Raw genomic sequence first — 24,448 nt, forward strand, 5'->3', positions numbered from 1 at the left:
CGCAGCCAAAAATAAATAAATAAATTTATTTTTTTAAAAATAAATACCAAAACCAGACAAAGACGTCACAATGAAAGAAAACTACAGGCCAATATCACTGATGAACAAAGATGCAAAAATCCTCAACAAAATACTAGCAAACAGAATCCAACAGCACATTAAAAGGATCATACACCATGATCAAGTGGGGTTTATTCCAGGAATGCAAGGATTCTTCAATATACGCAAATCAATCAATGTGATACACCATATCAACAAACTGAAGGAGAAAAACCGTATGATCATCTCAATAGATGCAGAGAAAGCTTTTGACAAAATTCAACACCCATTTATGATAAAATCCCTGCAGAAAGTAGGCATAGAGGGAACTTTCCTCAACATAATAAAGGCCATAAATGACAAACCCACAGCCAGCATTGTTCTCAATGGTGAAAAACTGAAACCATTTCCACTAAGATCAGGAACAAGATAAGGTTGCCCACTCTCACCACTCTTATTCAACATAGTTTTGGAAGTTCTAGCCACAGCAATCAGAGAAAAAAAAAGAAATAAAAGGAATCCAAATAGGAAAAGAAGAAGTAAAGCTGTCACTGTTTGCAGATGACATGATACTATACATAGAGAATCCTAAGGATGCTACCAGAAAACTATTAGAGCTAATCAATGAATTTGGTAAAGTAGCAGGATACAAAATTAATGCACAGAAATCTCTGGCATTCCTATACACTAATGATGAAAAATCTGAGAGTGAAATTAAGAAAACACTCCCATTTACCACTGCAACAAAAAGAATAAAATATCTAGCAATAAACCTACCTAAGGAGACAAAAGACTTGTATGCAGAAAACTATAAGACACTGATGAAAGATATTAAAGATGATACAAATAGGCGGAGAAATATACCATGTTCTTGGATTGGAAGAATCAACATTGTGAAAATGACTCTACTACACAAAGCAACCTACAGATTCAATGTAATCCCTATCAAATTACCACTGGCATTTTTTACAGAACTAGAACAAAAAATTTCACAATTTGTATGGAAACACAAAAGACCCCGAATAGCCAAAGCAATCTTAAGAACGAAAAATGGAGCTGGAGGAATCAGGCTCCCTGACTTCAGACTATACTACAAGGCTACAGTAATCAACACAGTATGGTACTGGCACAGAAACAGAAATATAGATCAATGGAACAGGATAGATAGCCCAGAGATAAACCCACACACATATGGTCACCTTATCTTTGATAAAAGAGGGAAGGATATACAGTGGAGAAAAAAAAAGCCTCTTCAAAAAGTGGTGCTGGGGGGCTTCCCTGGTGGCGCAGTGGTTGAGAATCCGCCTGCCGATGCAGGGGATACGGGTTCGTGCCCTGGTCCGGGAAGATTCCACATGCCGCGAAGCGGCTGGGCCCGTGAGCCATGGCCGCTGAGCCTGTGCGTCCGGAGCCTGTGCTCCGCAATGGAAGAGGCCACAACAGTTAGAGGCCCGCGTACCACAAAAAAAAAAAAAAAAAGTGGTGCTGGGAAAACTGGACAGATACATGTAAAAGTATGAAATTAGAACACTCCCTAACACCACACACAAAAATAAACTCAAAATGGGTTAAAGACCTACATGTAAGCCCAGACACTGTCAAACTCTTAGAGGAAAACATAGGCAGAACACTCTATGATATAAATCACAGCAAGATCCTTTTTGACCCATCTCCTAGAGAAATGGAAATAAAAACAAAAATAAACAAATGGGACCTAATGAAACTTAAAAGCTTTTGCACAGCAAAGGATACCATAAACAAGACCAAAAGACAACCCTCAAAATGGGAGAAAATATTTGCAAATGAAGCAACTGACAAAGGATTAATCTCCAAAATTTATAAGCAACTCATGCAGCTCAATAACAAAAAAACAAACAACCCAATCCAAAATTGGGCAGAAGAACTAAATAGACATTTCTCCAAAGAAGATATACAGATTGCCAACAAACACATGAAAGAATGCTCAACATCATTCATCATTAGAGAAATGCAAATCAAAACTACAATGAGATATCATCTCACACCGGTCAGAATGGTCATCATCAAAAACTCTAGAAACAATAAATGCTGGAGAGGGTGTGGAGAAAAGGGAACCCTATTGCACTGCTGGTGGGAATGTAAATTGATACAGCCACTATGGAGAACAGTATGGGGGTTCCTTAAAAAACTAAAAATAGAACTACCATACGACCCAGCAATTCCACTACTGGGCATATACCCTGAGAAAACCATAATTCAAAGAGTCATGTACCAAAATGTTCATTGCAGCTCTATTTACGATAGCCAGGAAATGGAAGGAACCTAAGTGTCCATCAACAGATGAATGGATAAAGAAGATGTGGCACATATATACAATGGAATATTACTCAGCCATAAAAAGAAATGAAACTGAGTTATTTGTAATGAGGTGGATAGACCTGGAGTCTGTCATACAGAGTGAAGTAAGTCAGAAGGAGAAAAACAAATACCGTATGCTAACACATATATATGGAATCTAAGAAAAAAAGAAAAAATGTCATGAAGAACCTACGGGTAAGATGGGAATAAAGACACAGACCTACTAGAGAATGGACTTGAGAATATGGGGATGGGGAAGGGTAAGCTGTGACCAACTGAGAGAGTGGCAGGGACATATATACACTACCACATGTAAATTAGATAGCTAGTGGGAAGCTGCCGCATAGCACAGGGAGATCACCTCTGTGCTTTGTGACCACCTAGAGGGGTGGGATAGAGAGGGTGGCAGGGCGGGTTACACAAGAGGGAAGAGATATGGGAACATATGTATATGTATATCTGATTCACTTTGTTGTAAAGGAGAAACTAACACACTATTGTAAAACAGTTATACTCCAATAAAGATGTTTAAAAAAATAAAAATAAATTAAAAAGTGCAGAGAAAACAAAGGTCACTATGAACATATCACTTATAAAACAATTCTCCATTCAAACAATGTGCTTTCACTTCCTCTTATAGCAAACAAGGTTAATAAGAGTACTTACATCACCTTTATGAGTAATAAGTGAAGTGACACAGATAAAGCTTGAAAAGTGCTTAGCACTTAGTAATAAGCACTTCACATTAGTGTTACCATTATTATTATATCCTCCTTAGAAACCAGCAATTATTATTATATCCCCCTTAGATACCTGCAATTATCTCCAACGATCCTAGAAACTTATTTGTCAATCTCTCCACTCATGCTACAGATGTAATCTAACAATGCGATGCAAAGCAACTGTAAAATGAAAATAACCAGTCTCACAAAGTTACAGAATTTCATTATGTTAATGAAAGTACTATTTTTAAAATGATCATAAGGCACAAAATAGCAATTGAAGTAGGGAGAACTAAGGATGATGAAGGTATGGGAACGTCCAAACACGTATTTTAATACCAAAGTGTCTCCACCTTAATGTACCAATAAATTTCCCCAGGAATCCTATGATGGCACACACCATGAGCATTCACTTCTCCCAGCTTTATCTACTAGCAATACGCTTTCTTCTCAACCTGGGGAATTTCTGCTCACCTTCCTCAGAATCAAAGTTAACATGCTACTTCCTGTAGTCTTTCCCAAGCTCCTCAGGCAGAACTGTCTTTCCCTCCAGGGCCCCACAACACTGAGTTGACAGTGCTAGCAAAGCGATCCTCTGACTGTATTCCATTAAGTGCCACAAGCACGTCTTCCCTGCTAGACCCTTAAGTTCTTTGAAAGCAAGGACTATGTTCCCAGTGCCCAGCACAGTCCATGACATAGAAGGCACACAAGATGCATGATGAATTGAACTGGATCCTAGAATTTTAGGATTGGGAAGGGCCAAAGAGGCAACATTTGTTTTCAGATGCAAAAAGGAGACTCAAAGAAGATTGAGTGACTTGCCCAAGTCACAGAGACAGTGGCTGTGACAAGACTGCTACTCAAGTTTTCTTTCCCAATAAAATTCAGGAGAACAGGAGTCTGGCTCACTGCTCCAAACTGGTTCATCAAGCGCAGAATCTGGATGTATAGTAGATCCTCAAGTAACTGCTTTGATTACAAAACACTATAAATGTCAATCCATAAATGTTGAGAAACAGAGAAACCCTAGTTTAATTTTTGCACCGTTCTTATATCAATTCCCAACTAAAAATTCTGAGAAATAAGCAAAATCACCTTGTATGGCATCATATTATATGAAAGTAATATATATCAAACATTCTGCTTTCTGGCATTAACACATTTAAAGCGACCCCTGTTTCCAGGCTTACAGGTTTTCAGAAGCCTGTCTACGTAAAGTGAATAGTGAGATAAAACTGACATACTGTACACCACCATCCAAAAACATTATTCATACAGTGCAGGCTATGTCAAACGCTAATAAAATGCAAGTGACAACTTGCCTTTATGGAAACTAGACACAAGGATTCACATTTTGAGGAAATTCAAGTTCACCAGCCAACAGCCACACCACGATGTGCTGCCAGCACGGAGAGGCGCTAAGGAGTATGCCTACTTCCAGGAAGTAAAACACTTGGATTTCATCAATGGGGAGGTCAGTAAGAGAGCCAGGACGCCCAACGAACAAGTGTTAAAGGAAACAAGCAGTCTCCTTTCCGTCTCTCAGAATTAGTAGATATCAGAGAGCATGAGTCCTTCCAGGAAATTCACGTAAGCGAGTCCCTAGAATTCCGACACACACTGCAATCGAAGGGGGCTATGAGGCCGAAGAAGGCCCGGGCACCATTAAGGCCCCTCCGGGAGGTATTTCTTGCACAAGGAAGGGACCAGAAAGCACTACCAGGCACAAAGGTGGAACCGCCAGCAAGGGAGCAGCCTCTGGGCGGATCCCAACGCCACCTCTGAGCCTCAGGCCCTCCGCAAGCTCCCGTTCCAGCCAGACGCCCAGACCCGGCACTCGGCGGGCGGTGGCCGACTCCACTCAGAGGGGCCACAAGCCCTCACGGACCCCCAGAGCTAATTAGCGGAGACACCTCCTCAAAGAGTAACGGCCGCGGCCAAGCACCCCCGCCCACCCGAGCCCGGATCGCCCCGCCTGCGGCCTTCCCCGGCCTGTCGCCCACCCCGCAGGCCAAGCCGGGCTGGTATTAGCCCCGACCCGGCTGCGGGACCCCGACTTCTCCTGCAAGGCTCCAAGGTGGTGGGAATGAGCAGGGGCTGGGAGAAGGGTCGGCCCGGGGCCCGCGGCCCCTCAGCACTCACCATGGCGACTCCCCTAAGCCTGCAGCAAGCAGAACCCACCCCGCGCGGAGCCTCCCGCGGTCAGGTGACTCTGCGGCCCCTCCAAGCCCCGCCCCCCCTAGCTCCGCCTTCGGACCCTGCAGGCAGCTCCTAGATTGGCCCCCCCAAGTCTCGCGTATTTATTGGTCCTTGTCACTTCACGCTGGACTGAGGAACCTAGGCGCCAGCCAACCTCTCTACAATGTGTGGCGGGACAGTGCGGAGTAGAGGGGAATCTCTCGGCGGCAGGAAGGAGACAGCAGGAGCCTAAGGCAGCGTTTGAGTCTTCCTAAAAGGGAGGAATAAAAGGAGTGGAAGCTGCCGGAACACATTCACTTTCTGCCTTGGCGCGTGTACTCGCAGCGCGCACGCTCAGAAGGAAGACCAGGATTGGTTTACGGGGCAGTCGCAACTTCTTGTCCCAACCAATCCAGATGCAGCAGGGGGGTGGGTCCCGGCCCTCACTGGCGGGCGCGACGTCCGCGCGCGGGTTTCGTCGCGTTGCAGCTGTTTGCGGGTGTAGTCTTTGTCCGCGCCATGGAGCCTGGTCTGATCCGGCGTTTAGCCCCGCGCCTGGGTATCGCCGAGCCGGAGTTGCTGAGGTGAGTCCGGTCAGGCGCACCCCAGGGGCCCTGCGCCCTCAGAAGGGATTTAGGCCCTAAGGAAAAACCTCACGACAGTGGGCTTCGTGGGCAGGCCGGAGGGGCGAGTGTAGACGCCCCTGGGAACAGCTAACACTGTGGGATGCACGGTGGTGGGAAAGGGAAAGAGGCGGAGAGCTTGGGTCGTTTTCCTGAAACTTATTGAGAGTGCGTTTACGGCGGAGGCAGACAGACGGGGTAGCGACCTCATGGAGGGCAGTGTCTGTGGTGGCAACGACTACGCAGGAAGCGGAATGGGGTGGTGTGCGGAGCCGCTGGGGATGGAGCGGAGCGGAGCGCAGCCTCTCTGCAGCCTTTAATTTTAAAAAAACTTGCGAGAAAGCCTCGGTGGGAGGGTGACATTGGTGCAGAGACCCGATTTGTAGAAGGTGCCAGCCACGGGAACATGTGCGAAGAGGGCCCAAGCAGGGACAGCAGCCTGTGCAAAAGCCCGGAGATGGGAAGAACTTTTGCATGATCCAGGGTTAGAAATAAAATATTGGGGCTTCCCTGGTGGTGCAGTGGTGAAGAATCCGCCTGCCAATGCAGGGGACACAGGTCGAGCCCTGGTCCGGGAAGATCCCACATGCCGTGGAGCAGCTAAGCCTGTACCCCGCAATTACTGAGGCTGCACTCCAGAGCCCGCGTGCCACAACTACTGAAGCCCGCATGCCTAGAGCCTTTGCTCCGCAACAAGAGAAGCCACCGCAATGAGAAGCCTGCGCATTGCAACGAAGAGTAGCCCCCGCTCGCCGCAACTAGAGAAAGCCCGCGTGCAGCAACGAAGACCCAACACAGCCGATAAGTAAATAAATGTTTTTAAAAAAAAAAGAAAAGAAAGTATTGTAGTTAAACTGGAAGGGCAGGGCTAGCCTGGGTGCCTGGACTGTCAATTAGGTGAGGGAAGGGAAGGAAAGGAACACCTCCTGGACTCGTAATCCTTTAGAACAGTGGCTCTCAAAGTGTGGTGCCTGAACCAGCAGTATCAGTATCTTCTTGGAACTTGGTAGAAATGCACATTTTTAGGCCCCACGATAGGCCTACTGATCAGAAACTCGGGCTGAGACCAGCAGTTTTTCACAAGCCCCAAGGTGACTGTCATGTACACTAAAGTTTGAGAACCACAGATTTATTTTTATTTATTTATGTATGTATGTATGTACCTATGCCTGCGTTGGGTCTTCATTGTTGCTGTGCGCCGGCTTTCTCTAGTTTCGGCGAGCGGAGGCTACTCTTACTTGCGGTGTGCGGGCTTCTCATAGCAGTGGCTTCTCTTGTTGCAGAGCATGGCCTCTCGGCGCGTGGGCTCTGGAGCGCAGGCTCAGTAGCTGTGACGCAGGGGCTTAGTTGCTCCGCGGCATGTGGGATATTCCTGGACCAGATACCAGGGAAGTCCAGAGAACCACAGATTTAGAGGAAGGAAGAACCCTGGTCTCGCTTGCCTCTGTCACAGTTCATCCTTGTTCCAGTAATGGAAAGCTGAAAGAAGGGTTGACCTTTTTGGGAGGATTTCAGGAACTTACTTTTGCTTGAAAGTACTTGAGGGCTTCCCTGGTGGCGCAGTGGTTGAGAATCCGCCTGCCGATGCAGGGGACACGGGTTCGTGCCCCGGCCGGGAAGATCCCACATGCCGCGGAGCGGCTGGTCCCGTAAGCCATGGCCGCTGAGCCTGTGCGTCCGGAGCCTGTGCTCCGCAACGGGAGAGGCCACAACAGTGAGAGGCCCATGTACCACCAAAAAAAAAAAAAAAAAGAAAGTACTTGAGCACAGTGATGTATGGAGTCAGAGAGTTTGTTCTGTTTTGTAAAACCCTGTCCTCGGCCAAAAGATGTGAGTTTCATTCCCAGCCCCAAATAAACTTGCATAGGAGTTAGGGTCGGAGTGAAGTCCGCCAGGCTGAATTCATTGTTTACCAAAGTATTGGGCAAACTTCTGGGAAAGAGTTTTAGTGAATGTGTTGCTCAGGAAAGCAGAGGAGTACTTGCGACTGTCCCATGTGAAGTGTATTGGCCTGTCTGCACGAACCACAGAAACCAGCAATGCAGTCATGTGCCTGGACCTTGCAGCTTCCTGCATGAAGTACCCCTTGGACAGGGTAAGTAGGTCCCACTGAATGTCTGAATAATCTGGTACAACACTGAAGTTTAATCATGTTTTCATCTCTGGTTGGACTAGCCCCCATCAAAACTCCGTGTTTTAGAATTTTCCTGGCTATTCTCGTATGTTATTCTAGATGAACTTTAGAACCATTTTGTAGAGTTTGAGAAAAAATAGTTTTTGCAACATTCTCTTTATTCTTTACTACCTAGTTTTCCTGAGCACCTCTTTCTTTACACAAGGCTGTCTTCTACACTGCCACTAGCATCATTCTCCTAAATCACATACTTTAAAACCCATGTATTATTTTTCTTCCAGTGTCACAGTGGTTGAAAGCCAAGCCATGGCAAGACTCACATGTTGAGACCAAATCTCAACACCACCGGTTACTAACTCTGTGAGTCTCTAGTTTCCTCATCCATCAAATGGGGATAAAGGTATCCATTTCACTGGATAATTGTAAGGAGGAAACAATGTACTATATGTAACACTCTTAACACAGTACCTGTCACGTAATGGTACACTGATAAAAATGGTGGCATTAAAAACACCATTGGCTCCCCATGGGTTGGCTCCCCATTACCATCAAACTCTCCAGCCCTTTTGAACCCTACTAACCTCAAGCTACACTATTCACTTAACAGACCATGCACCTTAACGACTGACTTAGTAAATGCAATGCCCTTTTTTTTTTTAACCTGGAATGCTTTTCTAGCAAGTTCCTGTTTGTCTTAAAATGACCCTGCCTTGCTGTTACATCCTTTTTTAAGCTTTCCTCTCCCAAGCAGAGTTGGTGTTCCCTCAGTTGTTGATCCTCCTGTTTCTCTCCCAGTTTCTCTCTTATCTCCCTTTCACACACACTCACCCTCCCCACCTCACTCCCACTATTTCCCTCCTTTGTTTTTCCAATGAATTGCACATTGGCACCTTTGTTAAAGCAAATAACCATATATGCATCTCCTGTTTTTTAATTCACAGCATGGCTGTGGTAACACTATGTTGTATTTTAAATTATCTGCACACATGCATGACTGCCTTTCTGTAGTATGAGCTTCTTGCCAGTGGTAGTTAACTTGCCTGACATGATTACTGATTTTTGACTAAATGAAGCTAAACCTTTAGGTAGAGTGACTTGCCACAGAATTAATTAATCTTGAAAAGTTGACTTATTAAACAGTGTTAAAGGCACTAATATACAGCACTTATGATTTTTATGATTCATCTGTTTTTGCTTTCAAAGGCTTATTTAATTAAACTTTCTGGTTTGAACAAGAAGATGTATCAGAGTTGTCTTAAATCTTTTGAGTGTTTACTGGGCCTGAACTCGAATATTGGAATAAGAGACCTAGCTGTACAGTTTAGCTGTACAGAAGCAGTGAACATGGCTTCAAAGATACTGCAAAGGTATGAGGCATATAATTGAAAATCGATACTGATACATAAAGTGGAAGTATCCAATGTCCTGGTAATTTTCCGTTTTAAAAAATAACTAATATGCTGAAGTGACAGAATGCATATCTTATACATTTAAATAGTTTGTAAGCTCTGATTTGCATTTTCAGTTTCTTTGAGATAATATTTTCTAACAAATAAATCTGCAAACACTGCTTTCACTTAGCTATGAGTCCAGTCTTCCACAAACACAACAAGTGGATCTTGACTTATCCAGGCCGCTTTTCACCAGTGCTGCACTACTTTCAGCATGCAAGTAAGTGTTCCTTTTAACATTCAGAAAAGTCTATAGTTTATAAATAAATTTCTCGTTGCCAAAGAATACTTCTAATTTAGTTGATTTCAACTCAGAGCATATTTTCCTAAATAACCTTAATAGTGGCCAAGTGACCCGATTCTTAGTTTATCCCACAATGGACCTGACAAACTAGGAACTAGTGTTGCCCGAAGTCCACTTGCCAAGTGACAGCCACATATATGTATATGTATGCTAAGTCATGAAATCTATCATTAAAACAGTGCTTAGTTGTGATTTTCCAGTTACATTTTTTTAAGTACTGATTGAAACTATTTTTCAAGTAATTTATAAAACTTTTCAATGATAAATTCTTAATTTGAGTATTTGGGGTTATCTGTGTATAGTGAAATTTTACCCTGGAAATATTAGTAATTGTTATCTTTGTCTAAAGTTGTCTTGTTTTATCTTGCTGGAAAACTTAGAAAACAAATTGTAGCTGGTGCTTAAAGAATAGGTTTCTTACTATTTAACCACTAATTTTGGTGTGTTTGGCTCCATTAGCTACTATTAGTGAATAGAAATAGTCCCTTTATTTCAACAAAGGTATATGTATGTGTGGAGGGAGTATGGCTGTTATGGTAGAAAGCACTATTGACAGTCTTACTTTTGAAAGCACATTTCACTGAACAAAGAAAGGTTTGAATGGGTCTGTTATTTTAAATAAGAAGTTTATTTTGTATTTTTCATTAGTGGTTGTTGTGTTATTAGGGAGGGAGTTTTTGGAGGGGAGGGTGGTTTATATTCTTGTAGTCATATAAATATAAGCATCATAAGTGTTTAAAGTGAGTTAAACACTTTAAAATGCTGTAATTGTCATTTAGCAAGTTAGTTAACATCTGAGATTTATAAGAAAGAGTTCTATAAAGCATGAAGTACTATTGGAAATGTCTTTTATGTGCCCCATTTTTTATGTAACAGACCCCGTGTGCATATTAACTCTCATAGTACAATAAATAACTAAATAAATAGCTTTAAAGGTAAGTTTGCATGGTTTTAGCTAATGATGTATGTTTGAAATAAAGGGAAAATTAAACAGTTGGGGGCTCTTCATAAAGCCTGAGTGGAAAGGAAATAAGTTGATAACTGGTTGGCCAAAGAAGATAACAAAACTGATCTTAAGAACAGTAATTTATCAAATTCTTTTGTAGGATTCTAAAGCTAAAGGTGGACAAAAATAAAATGGCAGCCACATCCGGTGTAAAAAAAGCCATGTTTGATCGACTCTGTAAACAGTTAGAGAAGATTGGGCAGCAGATCGACAGTGAGTATTCATTCCATGATGCAAGAACGTGTCATTTGAAAATGTAAACCTACTGGTAAAAGTTAAATATTTTCAAACTTGCAAACTAGCTGAATTATATATTCTTGTCTATCTGTAGACAAGATCAGTTTTTACTGAGAAAATTACTGTTCTTTTCTATTTTTCAAATAAAATAGCTTAATAACTAAAAAACCAAAAAAAAAAAACCCTGTGATTCCGTAAATTCATGCCTAGAAAATAGATTCTCTGTTCTGAAGTCTGACAGGAAAAGCCAAAGAAAAGAGAAGGGCAAGATCATTTGCATTCTCCTTATCCTAGTATTTGGTCAATCAAGGTATCTGGTTTTTATTTGTGATCCAAAATAAGCCCCAAAACTAAAATTGAAAATAGGAGAAAAATTAACTCTGATAATACTTTTTTTTTCCCCTAAAGGAGAGCCTGGAGATTCAGCTACTCCACCATGGAAGAAAAAGAAAAAAGTGGTTGAACCTTCAGCAACAGGTAAAGCATTATTAACACTGGATGAACATTGAAATTAGTACAATGGGATTAGTGTACAGTGGGTTTAATGCCGTGAACAGCCCTGTGCTGCTTTAGCAGCTTGCCTTGACAAGAGTCAGATTTTGTTTGGTTGGTTTTGTTTTGTTTTGTTTTGTTTTGCGGTAGCAGGCCACTCACTGTTGTGGCCTCTCCCATTGCGGAGCACAGGCTCCGGACGCGCAGGCTCAGCGGCCATGGCTCACGGGCCCAGCCGCTTCACGGCATGTGGGATCTTCCCGGACTGGGGCACGAACCCGTGTCCCCTGCATCGGCAGGCAGACTGACAACCACTGCACCACCAGGGAAGCCCAAGAGTCAGATTTTATATTTGCAGCAACATGGATGGATCTAGAGATTATCATACTAAGTAAAATAAGTCAGAAAGAGAAAGACAAATACCATATAATATCACTTGTATGTGGAATCTAAAATATGACACAAATGAACTTATCTACAAAACAGAAACAGACTCACAGACATAGAGAACAGACTTGTGGTTGCCAAGGAGGAGGGTTAGATTGGGAGTTTGGGACTATCAGATACAAACTATTACATATACAAAGGATAAACAACAAAGTCCTACTGTATAGCACAGGGAACTATATTCAGTATCCTATGATAAACCATAATGGAATAGAATATGAAAAAGAATATATATATATGTATAACTGAATCACTTTGCTGTACACCAGAAACTAACACAACATTGTAAATCAACTATACTTGAATTTTTTTTAAAAAAGTCAGATTTTAACTAAATCCTGGAAGTTAATTTGATAAGACCAGTTTTCCAAGCAGTAGTTTACAGAAGTATCATGTAATTAAGAATACATCTGAAGGCAAACTGCTTAGGTTCAAATCCTCCTTTACCACCAAGTGGCTATGTGATTTTAGGAAAGTGACAATTTCTGTGAGGCTCAATTTCCTAATCTATAAAATGTGATTAATTAACACCCATTTCACATAATTGTGGTGAGGGTTGAATGAGATAATACAATTAAAAGTGCTGGATTCAGGGCTTGATAAATGTTAGCTATCCTCAAAATGTCTTGATATGCTTGGAGTGTAAGGGAGAGTGAAAAACTGATGTGTTAACTTCTGTTTCCACTTCTCATTTTGGTATCTTATTCCCTATTAATTAAGATAGATGTTTTAAAGTAAACAAGCTTACTTCTTACTTGTAAACATAAGGATTTTGAAACATTAAAAATTTTTTTTCTCTCATAGAAATAGAGAATGTAGTAGAGATCCCACATAAACCGCAAAAAGATGAAGATCTGACACAGGATTATGAACAGTGGAAAAGGAAAATTTTGGAAAATGCTGCCAAAGCACAAAAGGCTACAACAGAGTGATTTCAGCTTTCAGACTACCTGTACTGCAAATCATCAGTGCATCTGCCACCTCAAGGAAAATGTGAGGGCTTTGGAAATTTCTTTGAAGTTTTATAACAAGGATCCTATCCTTAACAGCAAAGAAACCAGCATTGGAGCTGAGCAGGGTGGCTCTCACAGGGGCAGCAAATTCATTAGATTAGCCACAGTGTCTGGTTGGCTCAGCCTTGGCTCCCCACAGGTCTGTTCTCTCCTGCAAAATGTCATTGAAGCTATTTTGCTTTCCTGTTTTGTTTTAAGCAAAAGACAGTCTCCTGTCCTATCCAGAATATGAAATTCAAGCTGAATGGAGTCTAAAGATTTTACTTAAGTTTTTGTGTTAATCTCTTGGTTTGACTAAATACATAGTACAACCTAAGTTAATAAATATTATTTTTATATGCATTCAAGGTGCAGTTGTTATCAGTTTGGGAGAATCTGTGGTATGCCAAAAGCCATCTACTCTAGCAGGAAAAAAGCCCAGGTTGCTGAACACTGAACCATACTGCTCCCCAGAGCACAAACTCTTGAGTCAGACTTTCTGGGTTTAAAACACTGCTCAGCCATTTACCACCTGTGAAACCTTGAGCAAATTAATTAGCTTCTTTATGCCAAATCAATAAGTAGGAATAAAAAAATGTCTACCTCATAGAATAATTTGGAGGAGTATCTGAGCTAATACATGTAAAGCATTTAGTACAGCTCCTGGTATAAGCATTTAGTAAGTATTAAAATACAGAAAGAAACACATATAGAGGTCTCACATAATTATATATTAGCATCATATTAAAAAATTAAGAAACAGACTAAAGTGCGACAACATGGATAGACCTAGAGGGTATTATGCTAAGTGAAATAAGTCAGAAATACAAATACCGTATGATCTCACATGTGGAATCTAAAAACAAAACATGAATAGACAAAACATACAAAGAACAAATTGGTGGTTGCCAGAGGGGAGGTGGGTAGAGGGGATGAGTGAAAATAGGTGAGGGAGATTAAGGAGTACAAACTACCAGTTATAAAATGTCATGGGGATGTAATGTACAGCATAGGGAATATGGTCAATAATATGTAATCACTGTATGATGACATGATAACTAGACTGGTGATCATAATGTGTAGAAATATCAAATCACTATATTGTACACCTGAAATGTATATAATATTGTAAGTCAATTATACTTTTAAAAAGAGACCAAGGTTTATTTTCTTTCTGAAAAATGTAACCTTACTAAATACTTACTTTAAAACTATGGAAACGGGCCTGGAAAGGTAAGTTGCTAGGGGCTCTGAGGCATCATACCAGACATGATTTTAACCAAAATTAAGAATACATGATCTACTACGAAGCAAACTTCAAAACTCCAATAAAATATCCACATATCTAAGGAGAATAAAATGCATGGAGAGGTTGCACGTTCATGGATAGAAAGGCTCAATATTGTTGAGATGTTAGATCTTCCCAACTTGATCTATAGATTAAATTCCAATCAAAGTCCCAGCATTTTGTGGACATCAACAGACTATATGAAAATTAAAAGACCCAGAACAACAATTCAATATTGAAGGAGAAGAACAATGCTGGCAAGGATGTGGAACAACAGGAACTCTCATTCATTGCTCGTGAGAAGGCATAATGTACACCTACTTGGAAGACTGGGAGCTTCTTATGAAACTGAACATACTCTTACCATGTAATCCAGTAATATTGCTCCTTGGTACTTGCTTAAATGAGTTGAAAATTTATGTCTGCAAAAACCTACACATTGATATTTATTGCACCTTTATTCATAATTACCAAAATTTAGAAGCAACCAAGATGTCTTTCAGTAGGTGAATGGATAAACTGTAGTACATCCAGACCATGGACTATTATTCACCACCAAAAGGAAATGAGCTATCACATCATGAAAAGACATGGAGGACATTTAAATACATACTTCTAAGTTAAGCCAATATGAAAAGGCCTTCTGGCTCCAAGTATATGACACTATGAAAAAGGAAAAAACTATAGAGACAGTAAAAAGATCACTGGTCTCCAGGGGTTGGGGTGGGGGCAGAGATGAATAGGCAGAGCATAAAAGATTTTTAGGGCAGTGAAACTATTCTGTATGATATTATAATGGTGGATATATATCATTATACATCATCAAAACCCACAGAATGCGCAATACCAAGAGTGAACCCTAATGTTAGCAATGGACTTTGGGTGATAACAATGTGTCATTGTAGGTTCATCAACCATAGTAAATACACCCACTGTAGTGGGTGATGTTAGTAGAGGAGGTTGTGGATGGGGCAGTGTGTACAGGTACAGAGGGCATAGCAGAAATCTCTGTCCTTCCTGCTCAATTTTGCTATGAACCTAAAAACTGCCCTAAAAAATAAAGTTTATTAACTTTCAAAAAAAAGAATACATGATCTAATTAAATATTTCCATGAAGAATGCAATAAAGTGATTGCATCCAAATTTTTAAAGCCATATCAGAATGGTATCAATAATGATAGTGGTTGCCTTCTGTCTGCTGTAAATAAGGTATAATACCTGCTGCATAGAACAGGAGTAACTAAGGGAGTGATTTTGTTTCCCTTCCCCTTTTAATTCTAGGCACTTAGCAAGCTAAGGTTAGAGAAATGCTGTAATCAAATGATCCCACACAGGCATAATGTCCCACAGCCGTGTGGTAGAAGGGAATGAACGTCAGCTTTGGAACCACATGCACTTGCATTTAAATTCTGACTCTGCCACTTATACCCTGAGAAAATACTACGACCTTAATGAGCTTCAGTTTCCTTGTTTATAAAATGGAAATACCTACCTTGTGAGAATTAAAGGTAATATTTGTGAAGTGTGTGACACTTAGAAGGCATTCACTAAATAGTGCTTCTATTATTACTTTGATCTAAAATGGATGTGAGTCTTTTCCTCATTTATTTTAAGAAGGTATATAATTTGATTTTGGTACCAAGATTTAGATTCTAGCTTTGGGTCAAAAGCAATCTGTTCATCACCAGGTAAAATTAAAGCACATTCACTTTTTTTGAAAATTGTGGTAAATATAAAATCTACTATCTTAATTTTTAAGAGTACAGTTCACTAGTGTTAAGTACATTCGCATTGTTGTGTGATCTCCAGAACTCTTCATCTCGCAAAGCTGACTCTACCCGTGAAATCCATTAAAGAACTCCCATTCCTCCCTCCCTCAGCCTCTGGCAACCACCATTCTACCTCTGTCTGAATTTTAACTATTCTAGCTAGATACTTCATCTAAGTGGAATCATATGGTATTTTTTTGACTTTTTTTCACTTAGCATAATGTCCTTGAGGTTCATCTATATTGTGGCATGTGTCCGAATTTCTTTCCTTTTTAAGTCTGAATAATTTTCCATTGTGTGGCTATACCACACTTTATCCATTCATCTGTCAATGAACATTTAGGTTGCTTTTACCTCTTGGCTGTTGTGAATAGTGCTGCTATAGACGTGTATAGTTATGTGTCTCTTGGAGATCCTGCTTTCTATTCTTTTGGGCATTTACGTGGAAGTGACATTTGATAATTGTTTTTAAATTTTGAGGAACCACCATACTGTTTTCCATAATAACTGCATCATATTACATTCCCACCAACAGTGCACAAGGGTTCCAATCTCTCCACAACCTGGCCAACACTTATTTTGTTTTTTTTTTATTAGTAGCCATCCTAAATGGGTGTGAGGTGGTATCTCATTGTGGTTTTGATTTGCATTCCTCTGATGATTAGTGAGCACTTTTTCACGTGCTTGTTGGCTATTTGGGAAAATGTTCAAGTCCTTCACCCATTTTTTAATAGGTTTTTTGTTGCTGAGTTGTTCTTTATATAGTGTAAATATTAACCCCCTATTAAAAAATGATTGCAAATATTTTCTCCCATTCCTAAGGTTGCCTTTTCACTGTTGATTTCATGAGAATAAACATAAGTACTGTTTGTGACTTTTTCTTCTATGCCCTGAAAGCAGGTGATGTAATATATCCTGATTATCTGGAATGTAGTAGGTACTTCGTTCATTTTTAAACTAGTTGTGGGGTAGGGGAATTGCCTTAAAGCAATCTTGTCCAAATGCCCTCCTAGCGCAGGAATCCTTCACAATTTTCCAACACATTCACACACCAGCGATGGAAGCTTACTACTTAGTGGGTCCATTTATTTCAGTACTGTTGTAAAGAGTTTTTGGAAGCTCATTTCTTTAACAGCTCCTCTTGGCTTATTTAACTGATTAAAAGATGTTTTATCATGAAAGTTTTCACATGTATACAACAAATATATACCTCTTTACTAAAGGACAATATTATGCTACCCCATACTGACCACCCAAACCCAACAGTTAAGATTTTGCCACACTTGCTTAACTGTATCTCCCTTTTTCCTGAAGTCATTTAACCCACATTATAGCCACATTACCATTATTATACATCACAATATTAATAGAAATTCTATCATCAAATATGCAATTTTTAAAATTTTTTATTTATTTATTTTTGGCTGCATCAGGTCTTCGTTGCTGCACGCGGGCTTTCTCTAGTTGAGGTGAGCAGGGGCTACTCGTCATGGCAGTGCGTGGGCTTCTCGTTGCAGTGGCTTCTCTTGTTGCGGAGCACAGGCTCTAGACACATGGGCTTCAGTAGTTGTGGCTCGCGTGCTCTAGAGCACAGGCTCAGTTAGTTGTGGCGCACGGGCTTAGTTGCTCCGCGGCATGTGGGATCTTCCCAGACCAGGGCTCGAACCCGTGTCCCCTGCATTGGCAGGCAGATTATTAACCACTGCACCACCAAAGAAGCCCAAATATGCAATTTAGAATTAAATTTCCCTGGATGTCTCTGAAATATCTTTTTATCGTTTATTTGCTCAAATCGGGTTCAAGACAAGGTCCACACTTGACAGTGGGTTGCTAATTTTTAATTTTAAAAGCAATACATGCTCATTGTTAAAAAAAAATTCAAATGATTTAGAAAGTAATAAAGTGAAAAGTAGAATTCCCTCTCTCCCCATCACCCACTTTCTACACCACACTGTTAACTTCCTTGCATAACCTAGAAAATTTTAATACACATATAAGCATGTCTCTCCATAAATGGGATAATACCATATATATGTTCTATAATTTTTTTCATAATAAAAATCAGTACATCAAGATCTATCTTTACTGGCTACAAGGTAACCTCCCATATGTATGTGGCAAATTTTAAACCCTTGCTGATAGGCACATATAGGTTGTTTTCAACAGTAAAGGTCACATTGCATACATCTCTGCCCGCTTGCTCAAGTATTGCTGAGGGATAAATTTCTAGAAATGGAATTGCTGGCTGAAAGTATGGGCATGACTTTTATTTGGATACATATTCATCAAAAGTGAAAAATTCCATTTTCCCCACACCCTTACCAAATCTGATAGGTGAAAAAAGTGGGTCCTGACTACCTTTCAGAGCTCCTCTGCCCAGCAGTTTTCTTTCATTTTTTAAAATTTAATTTTTATTTTATATTGGAGTATCGTTGATTTCCCAGAAGTTTTCAATGACTGTTCATTCAAATTAAAAAGTCCCATTTGAAATAGTTAATACTAGCAAAGTTGCAATCTAAAAAATTTTCAAGTACACACCAGCAGAGAACTAAAAATATCCAGAAAATTAAAGTTTCATAAAAGCTCCCTCGCCTTTCAAATAAGGGAGGCTAACTTCTGCAGTACCTCTCACTTGTGTGGGCCTGGCCTAAACAAATCCCTCAAAATAACTTTGTTGAAAAGTTTCTCTAGGTAGAGAATAACAGCATATAGGGGGAAAAATTAAAATTTGATAGCTATCAGATTTTCTCTGGATCTACCCTGTCTTATATAGAAGCCACTAACCATATGTGGCTATTAAGCACTTAAAATGTGGCTAATGCAACTGTAGAACTGTATTTCTAATTTTATTTCATTTTAATTAAACATAAAAAATTAGAAAATATTTAAGATGCTTGAACAACTTGAATATGTGACTATATTTTTCCACAGTAAACTTTATGAAATCTAAATACAAATTGTATGTCTGATAAAAATCTAGAATCTGAACTGGCATGTATTTTATTTTATTTTTTATTTTTTTTATTTTTTTATAAATTTATTTATTTTTATTTTTGGCTGCGTTGGGTCTTCGTGAGGGCTTTCTCTAGCTGAGACGAGCTGGGGCTACTCTTCGTTGTGGTGCATGGGCTTCTCATTGCGGTGGCTTCTCTTGTTGCGGAGCACAGGCTCTAGGCACACAGGCTTCAGTAGTTGTGGCACATGGGCTCTAGAGCACAGGGTCAGTAGTTGTGGCATACGGGCTTAGTTGCTCCGCGGCCTGTGGGATCTTCCCGGACCAGGGCTCAAACCCATGTCGCCTGCATTAGCAGGCAGATTCTTAACCACTGTGCCACCAGGGAAGTCCTGGCATGTAATTTAAGTGTAAAATACACACCAGATTTTGGAGACTTAGTATGAAAAAAATCAATAATTTTTATATTGATTACATATTGAAATAGGTTTTGATATGTTAAATAAATTATTAAAATTAATTTTACCTGGGTTTTTTTAGAGAAGCTATCAGAAAATTTTAAATTATGTATATGGCTCATATTATATTTCTTTGAGGGAGTGGTGCTCTAGATCAGGGTAACTAACTGTACATTTTTCTGGGGAGAAGATTCGTAGCATTCCCCCGAGAATGTGAAGTCCCATGGAAGTGAAGAATCACCATACTATAGATAGAACTATAGATATCCTCTATAGCTCCTTCTGGCGGCTGCCTTCAAAACACCTTAAAAATAAAGCATTTTACCAAATCACTCTTACTGGCCCATGAAAGGGAGGTTTCCAGCAGCCATCTCTTCTGATATTCATCCACAAGCCGACAAGCTTGGAGCAGGCATAGATGTGCTGCTACTGAAAATCTTAGCTTCCCAACAGGGGTTAGTGTTCCAGAGGAAAGTTATAACCGAAGAAATGCATCAGGAGGATTAATATCTCCATCTTCTGCCTCTCTCCCCACAATGAAAAAAGTCTTTATTATGGGACAAAAGTCCTGAAAGGCTGTGAAACTGTTGCATGGCTAATTAAAAATTAAAAGTAACTAAAAACTTCTGACCCAAGAAGGTCGTGAGAATAGCACAAAAACTTCCTTACAGCTAAGGAAATTAAAAGGATTGTTTCCTTTTGAATAATAAAGTACTCCTTGTTAATCATTTCTTGAAGTTAGTTAAGTGACGGGTATATACCAGATAAAACAGTAGGAGGGCAGTTTTCACTTGTTTTCTCTTGATGCATCATTTCTGTGTTTCTCTCAGAAAGCAGAACATCATTACATTCTTGTCTCTCTTTCACATGTTACATATCAGTTCCCAGACTTACTAAACCATAGATTCATAACTGTGGAAGAGAGATCAGGAGAGAGACTGCCAATGTCAGGACAGGGCAGAATTAGGAGAGGGTAGAGGTATGTACAGATTTTAAAAGCATATTCGAAACTATCATTGCTCTGATATAGCCATGACAGTCAGTACATTTTGAAATTTCAAAGAATATTAAAGGATGCATGTTTTGATTCTCAAAAGAGAGCACAAGTTAAAACAAGTTTGAGGATCTCTGCCCTAAATCCACATTGCTTCACACTAGAGCAACAAATGTAGTACAAAATGTCAGCTCACACTTGAGCAAGTCAAAATGCTAGGAATTCTTTGCACTGGAGGAGGTAACACTGACTAACATGTCCTGTGTGATAGTCCACTGGGTTCTTTAACCAGAGTAAGCTTAGACTTTAAATTTGACATATGCAAAGTAGAAGCTTTCCTACCTACCTAAAGCATGCCTACACTTATCACCAAAGTAGGTACACTTGAAAAGTAATCACAGCATTTCAACTGATCTTATAAGTCAGAAAAAAGTTCTTAGGTCAGTCTCTTTACAGCCACTTTTCATCCACAAGGAAGGCAACAGCCGTAACCTTTTTTTTACAAAATAAGTAGAAGGCCAGATTATTAAAAATCTTCAGTCATGACTTCACCACCAGTCTCAGTAATTTCTGGGCCCATGGGAGCAGCAGAGTTGAGGATTAGGGACAAGGTGGAAATTTCCTTAACCTGTTGGCAGCAGTCACCACGTAGAAGTGTTTCTTAAGGTAAAGAGAGAAAAAAGGGAGGGAAAAAGGCATATTTTTAGATCAATTACTTTAAGAAGAAACAATAAAAGGACTTGCTTAAATTTAGCCACTTGGGTTTGTTTAAAATTGATAACTAAAAGGGAAAAGAAGATTCTAGCAAAATTATAGTAAAACAGTCACATGACTTTCAGGGGCATGTTTAGAGCAAGTTCGAAGTGAGAAAATACGTTATCCTACCCTTTTCACGTGAAAAATGGAGCACCCTAGAATAGTATTTTTCAAATTGTAACTCACAACCCACCAGTGGGTCATGAAATCAAATTGGTGGGGCATGACTAACAACTTTTTTTTAATGAAACTAAATATCATAGAATAGAAAATATCAGAGTGCATCACACTCTGTGGAGCAAATGTCGCAGTATTTTTGTTTCACATGTGTGAGCGTATACGTGTACTTGTATACTGGCTCTCTGGGTAAAGTATTTTGTTTTTGTTTTTTATTGAAGATCTAAGCCAATATCAAAATGTTGGAAAGTCACTTCCCTGGAGGACGATTGTTTTTAAGATACATTCTGTGTCCATTGTTCCAAGGAGTTCTGTTGTAAACAAAATTATAAAGCTTTTAAAGCGTAATAGGGCTTTCCTAGGCCCTTTTTCTAAAATATGGAGGAATCGTCCTCAAGCTACAGGCAGTTAGTTCTGAGGACTGCACTGCGATGTTCATTGAGAACCCATGCTTAGACTTCATTCTGTCACTTCGAGTGTTCACATAAGTATGAATTAAATGCTTTTTTTATGCCATTCACTTTGGGTCTGTGGCATTTTTTAATCAAGTTAACAGGTTTCTGACATGAGACTTTTTCCCCCTAAATAATCTATTTAGAATCAAAACGTAAGTAAAAACTTACTACACTTCTTTCAAAGGACATTTTAAGAAAACAAATGCTGCTTTTACTAAAAGAAAAACAGATACCTTCCATTTCCTCTGAGCCATGTATTTCTGCAGCAATAGTTGGGATTTGAGACGAACTTTCGATTTAGAAGCTTTGGCAGCCAAGTTATTCAACCACTCATGTTTCAGACACTGTGTGGCACTCATTCTGCAGCTGTGACATCAAACAGCAGGTAAGACTGTTAGTTGAGGTTTCATTTTCCTGGCTATCCAAAATCTGTTTAATTGGTAGGAAGCTGAGTCAGTGGAACAGATTAATCATATAGGCAGATTCATGCCAAGTGCTAAAAAAAGACCTCCTACTACCTAAAATTCCCATCCTTAAAAGTGCAAGAATGTCGTCAGCAAAATGTTCCCTGCCCTCTATGGAGGGGATGTGTCCTAGTGATTAATCACCACCTCCCAGAGAGAGCTGGGGAATCAAGGCAGGACAGTAGGAGGGCCAGCTGTGCCTGGAATTGCTCTTAAGAAGTAAAAGAACATGAGCCTTGAAAGAAGCTCATCTTTCTTCACAGAGAATAATGTCAACTTGTTCATCTGAATTAGAAATATATTTCCTCTCACATAACTTTTCACAATAAGGAAGAAACAAAACAGTCAAGGCCAGGGAACGAGAGCTGTCTCAGAGCCCAGATCTTGGGCCCCACCACTTGTAGTTATTCCCATATGTCTGAGTATCAGAAAACTCAGTGGCCCAACCCATAACCTTGATATAGCTACTGAAAACGAAGTAGGTCTTCATCACCAAGAAATAAGGCTTTCTGTCTTTTATTCTGGGGAATAACAACTGCATATCTCAACTTTTTTTCAACATTAGCCTATGAAAAGCAATAACTTGGAAATAGGCCTAATTTGTAAATATGGACCTTTCTAAAACTCTTGTCTAGATTTTATGCTCCTAGTTGCTTGTTTCTTAACTGACTTCCTTTGTCCCTTTCCCTGCTACCTTTTCTTTTTTTCCCCCAAAGAAGTAGCAGACTAAGAAATCCTGGACAGCATCAGTCTACAGGAAAAAAGGACCATTCGCTTCAGCAGCCCTGCCCAGCACCAGCCTGATTTCCACAGCACCCAGATGGATGGTCACTATCAGTATGGATCATAGGTGACAAGCAATAAAGGGTACCTCTTCTCTTTGACCAGCAACCGGGAGACAAAGTCCTTGGCCTCCTCTGACAGCCCTTCAAAGGTGTCAGCATCAAAATCCCAGCTACAGTTCACAATGAAATTCATGGTCTCTGCATCTGTTTCCCCTAGAAATGGGGACAAACCACTGAGCCTACAGAGGAGAAAAAGGACTGTCAGTATGTGGAAGCTATACCTGCCAACACACATCGACAAGATAGAGAAGACTCTTACAATGTCAAGCAGAACTAACCAGAACCAAGAGGGTTCAAAACAAAAGCACCTTCATTGCCTCTCCACGGGAGAAGTCCAGTGCTCTCTATAAACGAAGTGGAAGCACTGAAAAATTGACGGCAGCAAGAGTGGTGGAATAAGTCCCCTATCATGCTCACCACATTCCCCCTTACCCCGATGTAAAGAGCAAATTGGGGTCCAACCAAATATGCCCATTTATCAGGTACATTTGACTGAATATTAAGATAGCCTGGCATGTCTCTGAGACTACCCAGGCCTCAGGGGCCAAAGGAAAACTGACTTTATTAGGTTCCTCTAGAGGAGGGCAGAGAGATGAGACAACTTCACTGGCTGGCCTTGGGCCACAATATTCCCGAACCTGGTGTAACACACACACAAAGTGTGGGGAAACAGTTAAACTGTAATAATAAGACTGGGAGCAAAGCTTGGTTTTGTTGGGCCTCTGAGTAAATAGCTGAGGGATGTCCACAGTTGGAGTGAGAGGAGGACATTTCGTCTGTGCACAGATCTCCTCTCAGCCCATCCTAACTCTGCTTCCTCAGCCCACAGAAAACAGGGAGTGCAGAGCAGAGGGACAAAGTTAGAAGATGCAGGAGCTCTGCCCTGCCCTGCCCTGCCCTCCCCTCTCCTTACCCCTTCAGTGCACTTCAGTGCCACTTGCACCACAGCACCTGCATTTCTTTGCCAGAGGGCTTTCTGTCCAGTGGAAGCTGATTTATCCACCCAGAAGTTTCAGGGAATTAATAACTCTGGGACCAGCCCACTAGCAACAACTGATTAGAGTCGGTGTATTAATACCCCAACTCCCTCCCCCACTAGCTGGCCTAGCTCTGAGTGGGTGTCCCACAGTGGGCCCTAGTTCCCAGGATTAAACTCCAGGTGCCCACAGTGGTTACTGACTCCACAACACACACTTTACTGGCTGCCTTCCTTCCCCATTTCACTTCCCCACTTCTCTGTTGGCTTTTCTTAGGGATGCCTCCCCAATAAACTCCTTGCCCTCAAATTTTTGCTGCTTCTAAGGATCCCCAAACTAAGACAAAT

At 40.6% G+C, this 24,448-nt stretch overlaps 3 protein-coding genes across 11 annotated transcripts in view; 1 reads left to right on the forward strand and 2 right to left on the reverse strand.

The window, feature by feature from the left end:
• Positions 1–5,349, reverse strand: part of VPS35 (VPS35 retromer complex component) — a 35,803-nt gene extending 30,454 nt beyond the window's left edge. Inside the window, exon 1 of the mRNA XM_059045660.2 lies at positions 5,244–5,349. Coding sequence (XP_058901643.1) covers positions 5,244–5,246 — 3 coding nt within the window. The 5' untranslated portion in view covers positions 5,247–5,349. The remainder of the gene's footprint in view (positions 1–5,243) is intronic.
• Positions 5,350–5,376: 27 nt separating this feature from the next.
• ORC6 (origin recognition complex subunit 6) lies at positions 5,377–24,407 on the forward strand. Of its 6 annotated transcripts, XR_010837990.1 has the most exons (9): positions 5,396–5,863; positions 6,425–6,707; positions 7,868–7,997; positions 9,240–9,403; positions 9,618–9,707; positions 10,898–11,010; positions 11,443–11,511; positions 12,778–12,966; positions 22,996–23,079. XR_010837990.1 is itself a non-coding variant. In XM_067020387.1 (8 exons), exons 2-8 carry the CDS (start codon positions 6,613–6,615, stop codon positions 23,007–23,009), a joined length of 675 nt encoding a protein of 224 aa, XP_066876488.1. In that variant the 5' UTR covers positions 5,396–5,863; positions 6,425–6,612; the 3' UTR covers positions 23,010–24,407. The 6 variants fall into 6 exon arrangements, 5 of the variants coding, with proteins under 5 accessions (XP_066876489.1, XP_066876488.1, XP_066876487.1 ...); XM_067020387.1 differs by lacking the exon at positions 12,778–12,966 and having other exon boundaries at positions 22,996–24,407; XM_067020386.1 differs by lacking the exon at positions 22,996–23,079 and having other exon boundaries at positions 12,778–13,328.
• The window catches only part of MYLK3 (myosin light chain kinase 3), a 55,967-nt gene continuing 50,535 nt past the window's right edge, over positions 19,017–24,448 (reverse strand). For all 4 annotated transcript variants that reach the window (XM_059045662.2, XM_067020384.1, XM_059045661.2 and 1 more), the window contains 3 exons: positions 23,151–23,303; positions 22,049–22,181; positions 19,017–21,087 (listed from right to left, as the gene is read on the reverse strand). In XM_059045662.2, coding sequence (XP_058901645.1) covers positions 21,028–21,087; positions 22,049–22,181; positions 23,151–23,303 — 346 coding nt within the window. In that variant the 3' untranslated portion in view covers positions 19,017–21,027. The remainder of the gene's footprint in view (positions 21,088–22,048; positions 22,182–23,150; positions 23,304–24,448) is intronic.

Source organism: Kogia breviceps, chromosome 18 (genome assembly GCF_026419965.1).
Source record: "Kogia breviceps isolate mKogBre1 chromosome 18, mKogBre1 haplotype 1, whole genome shotgun sequence".
Lineage (NCBI taxonomy): Eukaryota > Metazoa > Chordata > Mammalia > Artiodactyla > Physeteridae > Kogia > Kogia breviceps.

Coding starts and splice junctions, on each gene's coding strand:
- ORC6 (XM_067020386.1), top strand. CDS start 6,613: ATGAGAAGCCTGCGCATTGCAACGAAGAGTAGCCCCCGCTCGCCGCAA. Junction 9,404..9,617: donor GCTTCAAAGATACTGCAAAG/GTATGAGGCATA, acceptor GCTTTCACTTAG/CTATGAGTCCAGTCTTCCAC. Junction 9,708..10,897: donor GCACTACTTTCAGCATGCAA/GTAAGTGTTCCT, acceptor ATTCTTTTGTAG/GATTCTAAAGCTAAAGGTGG.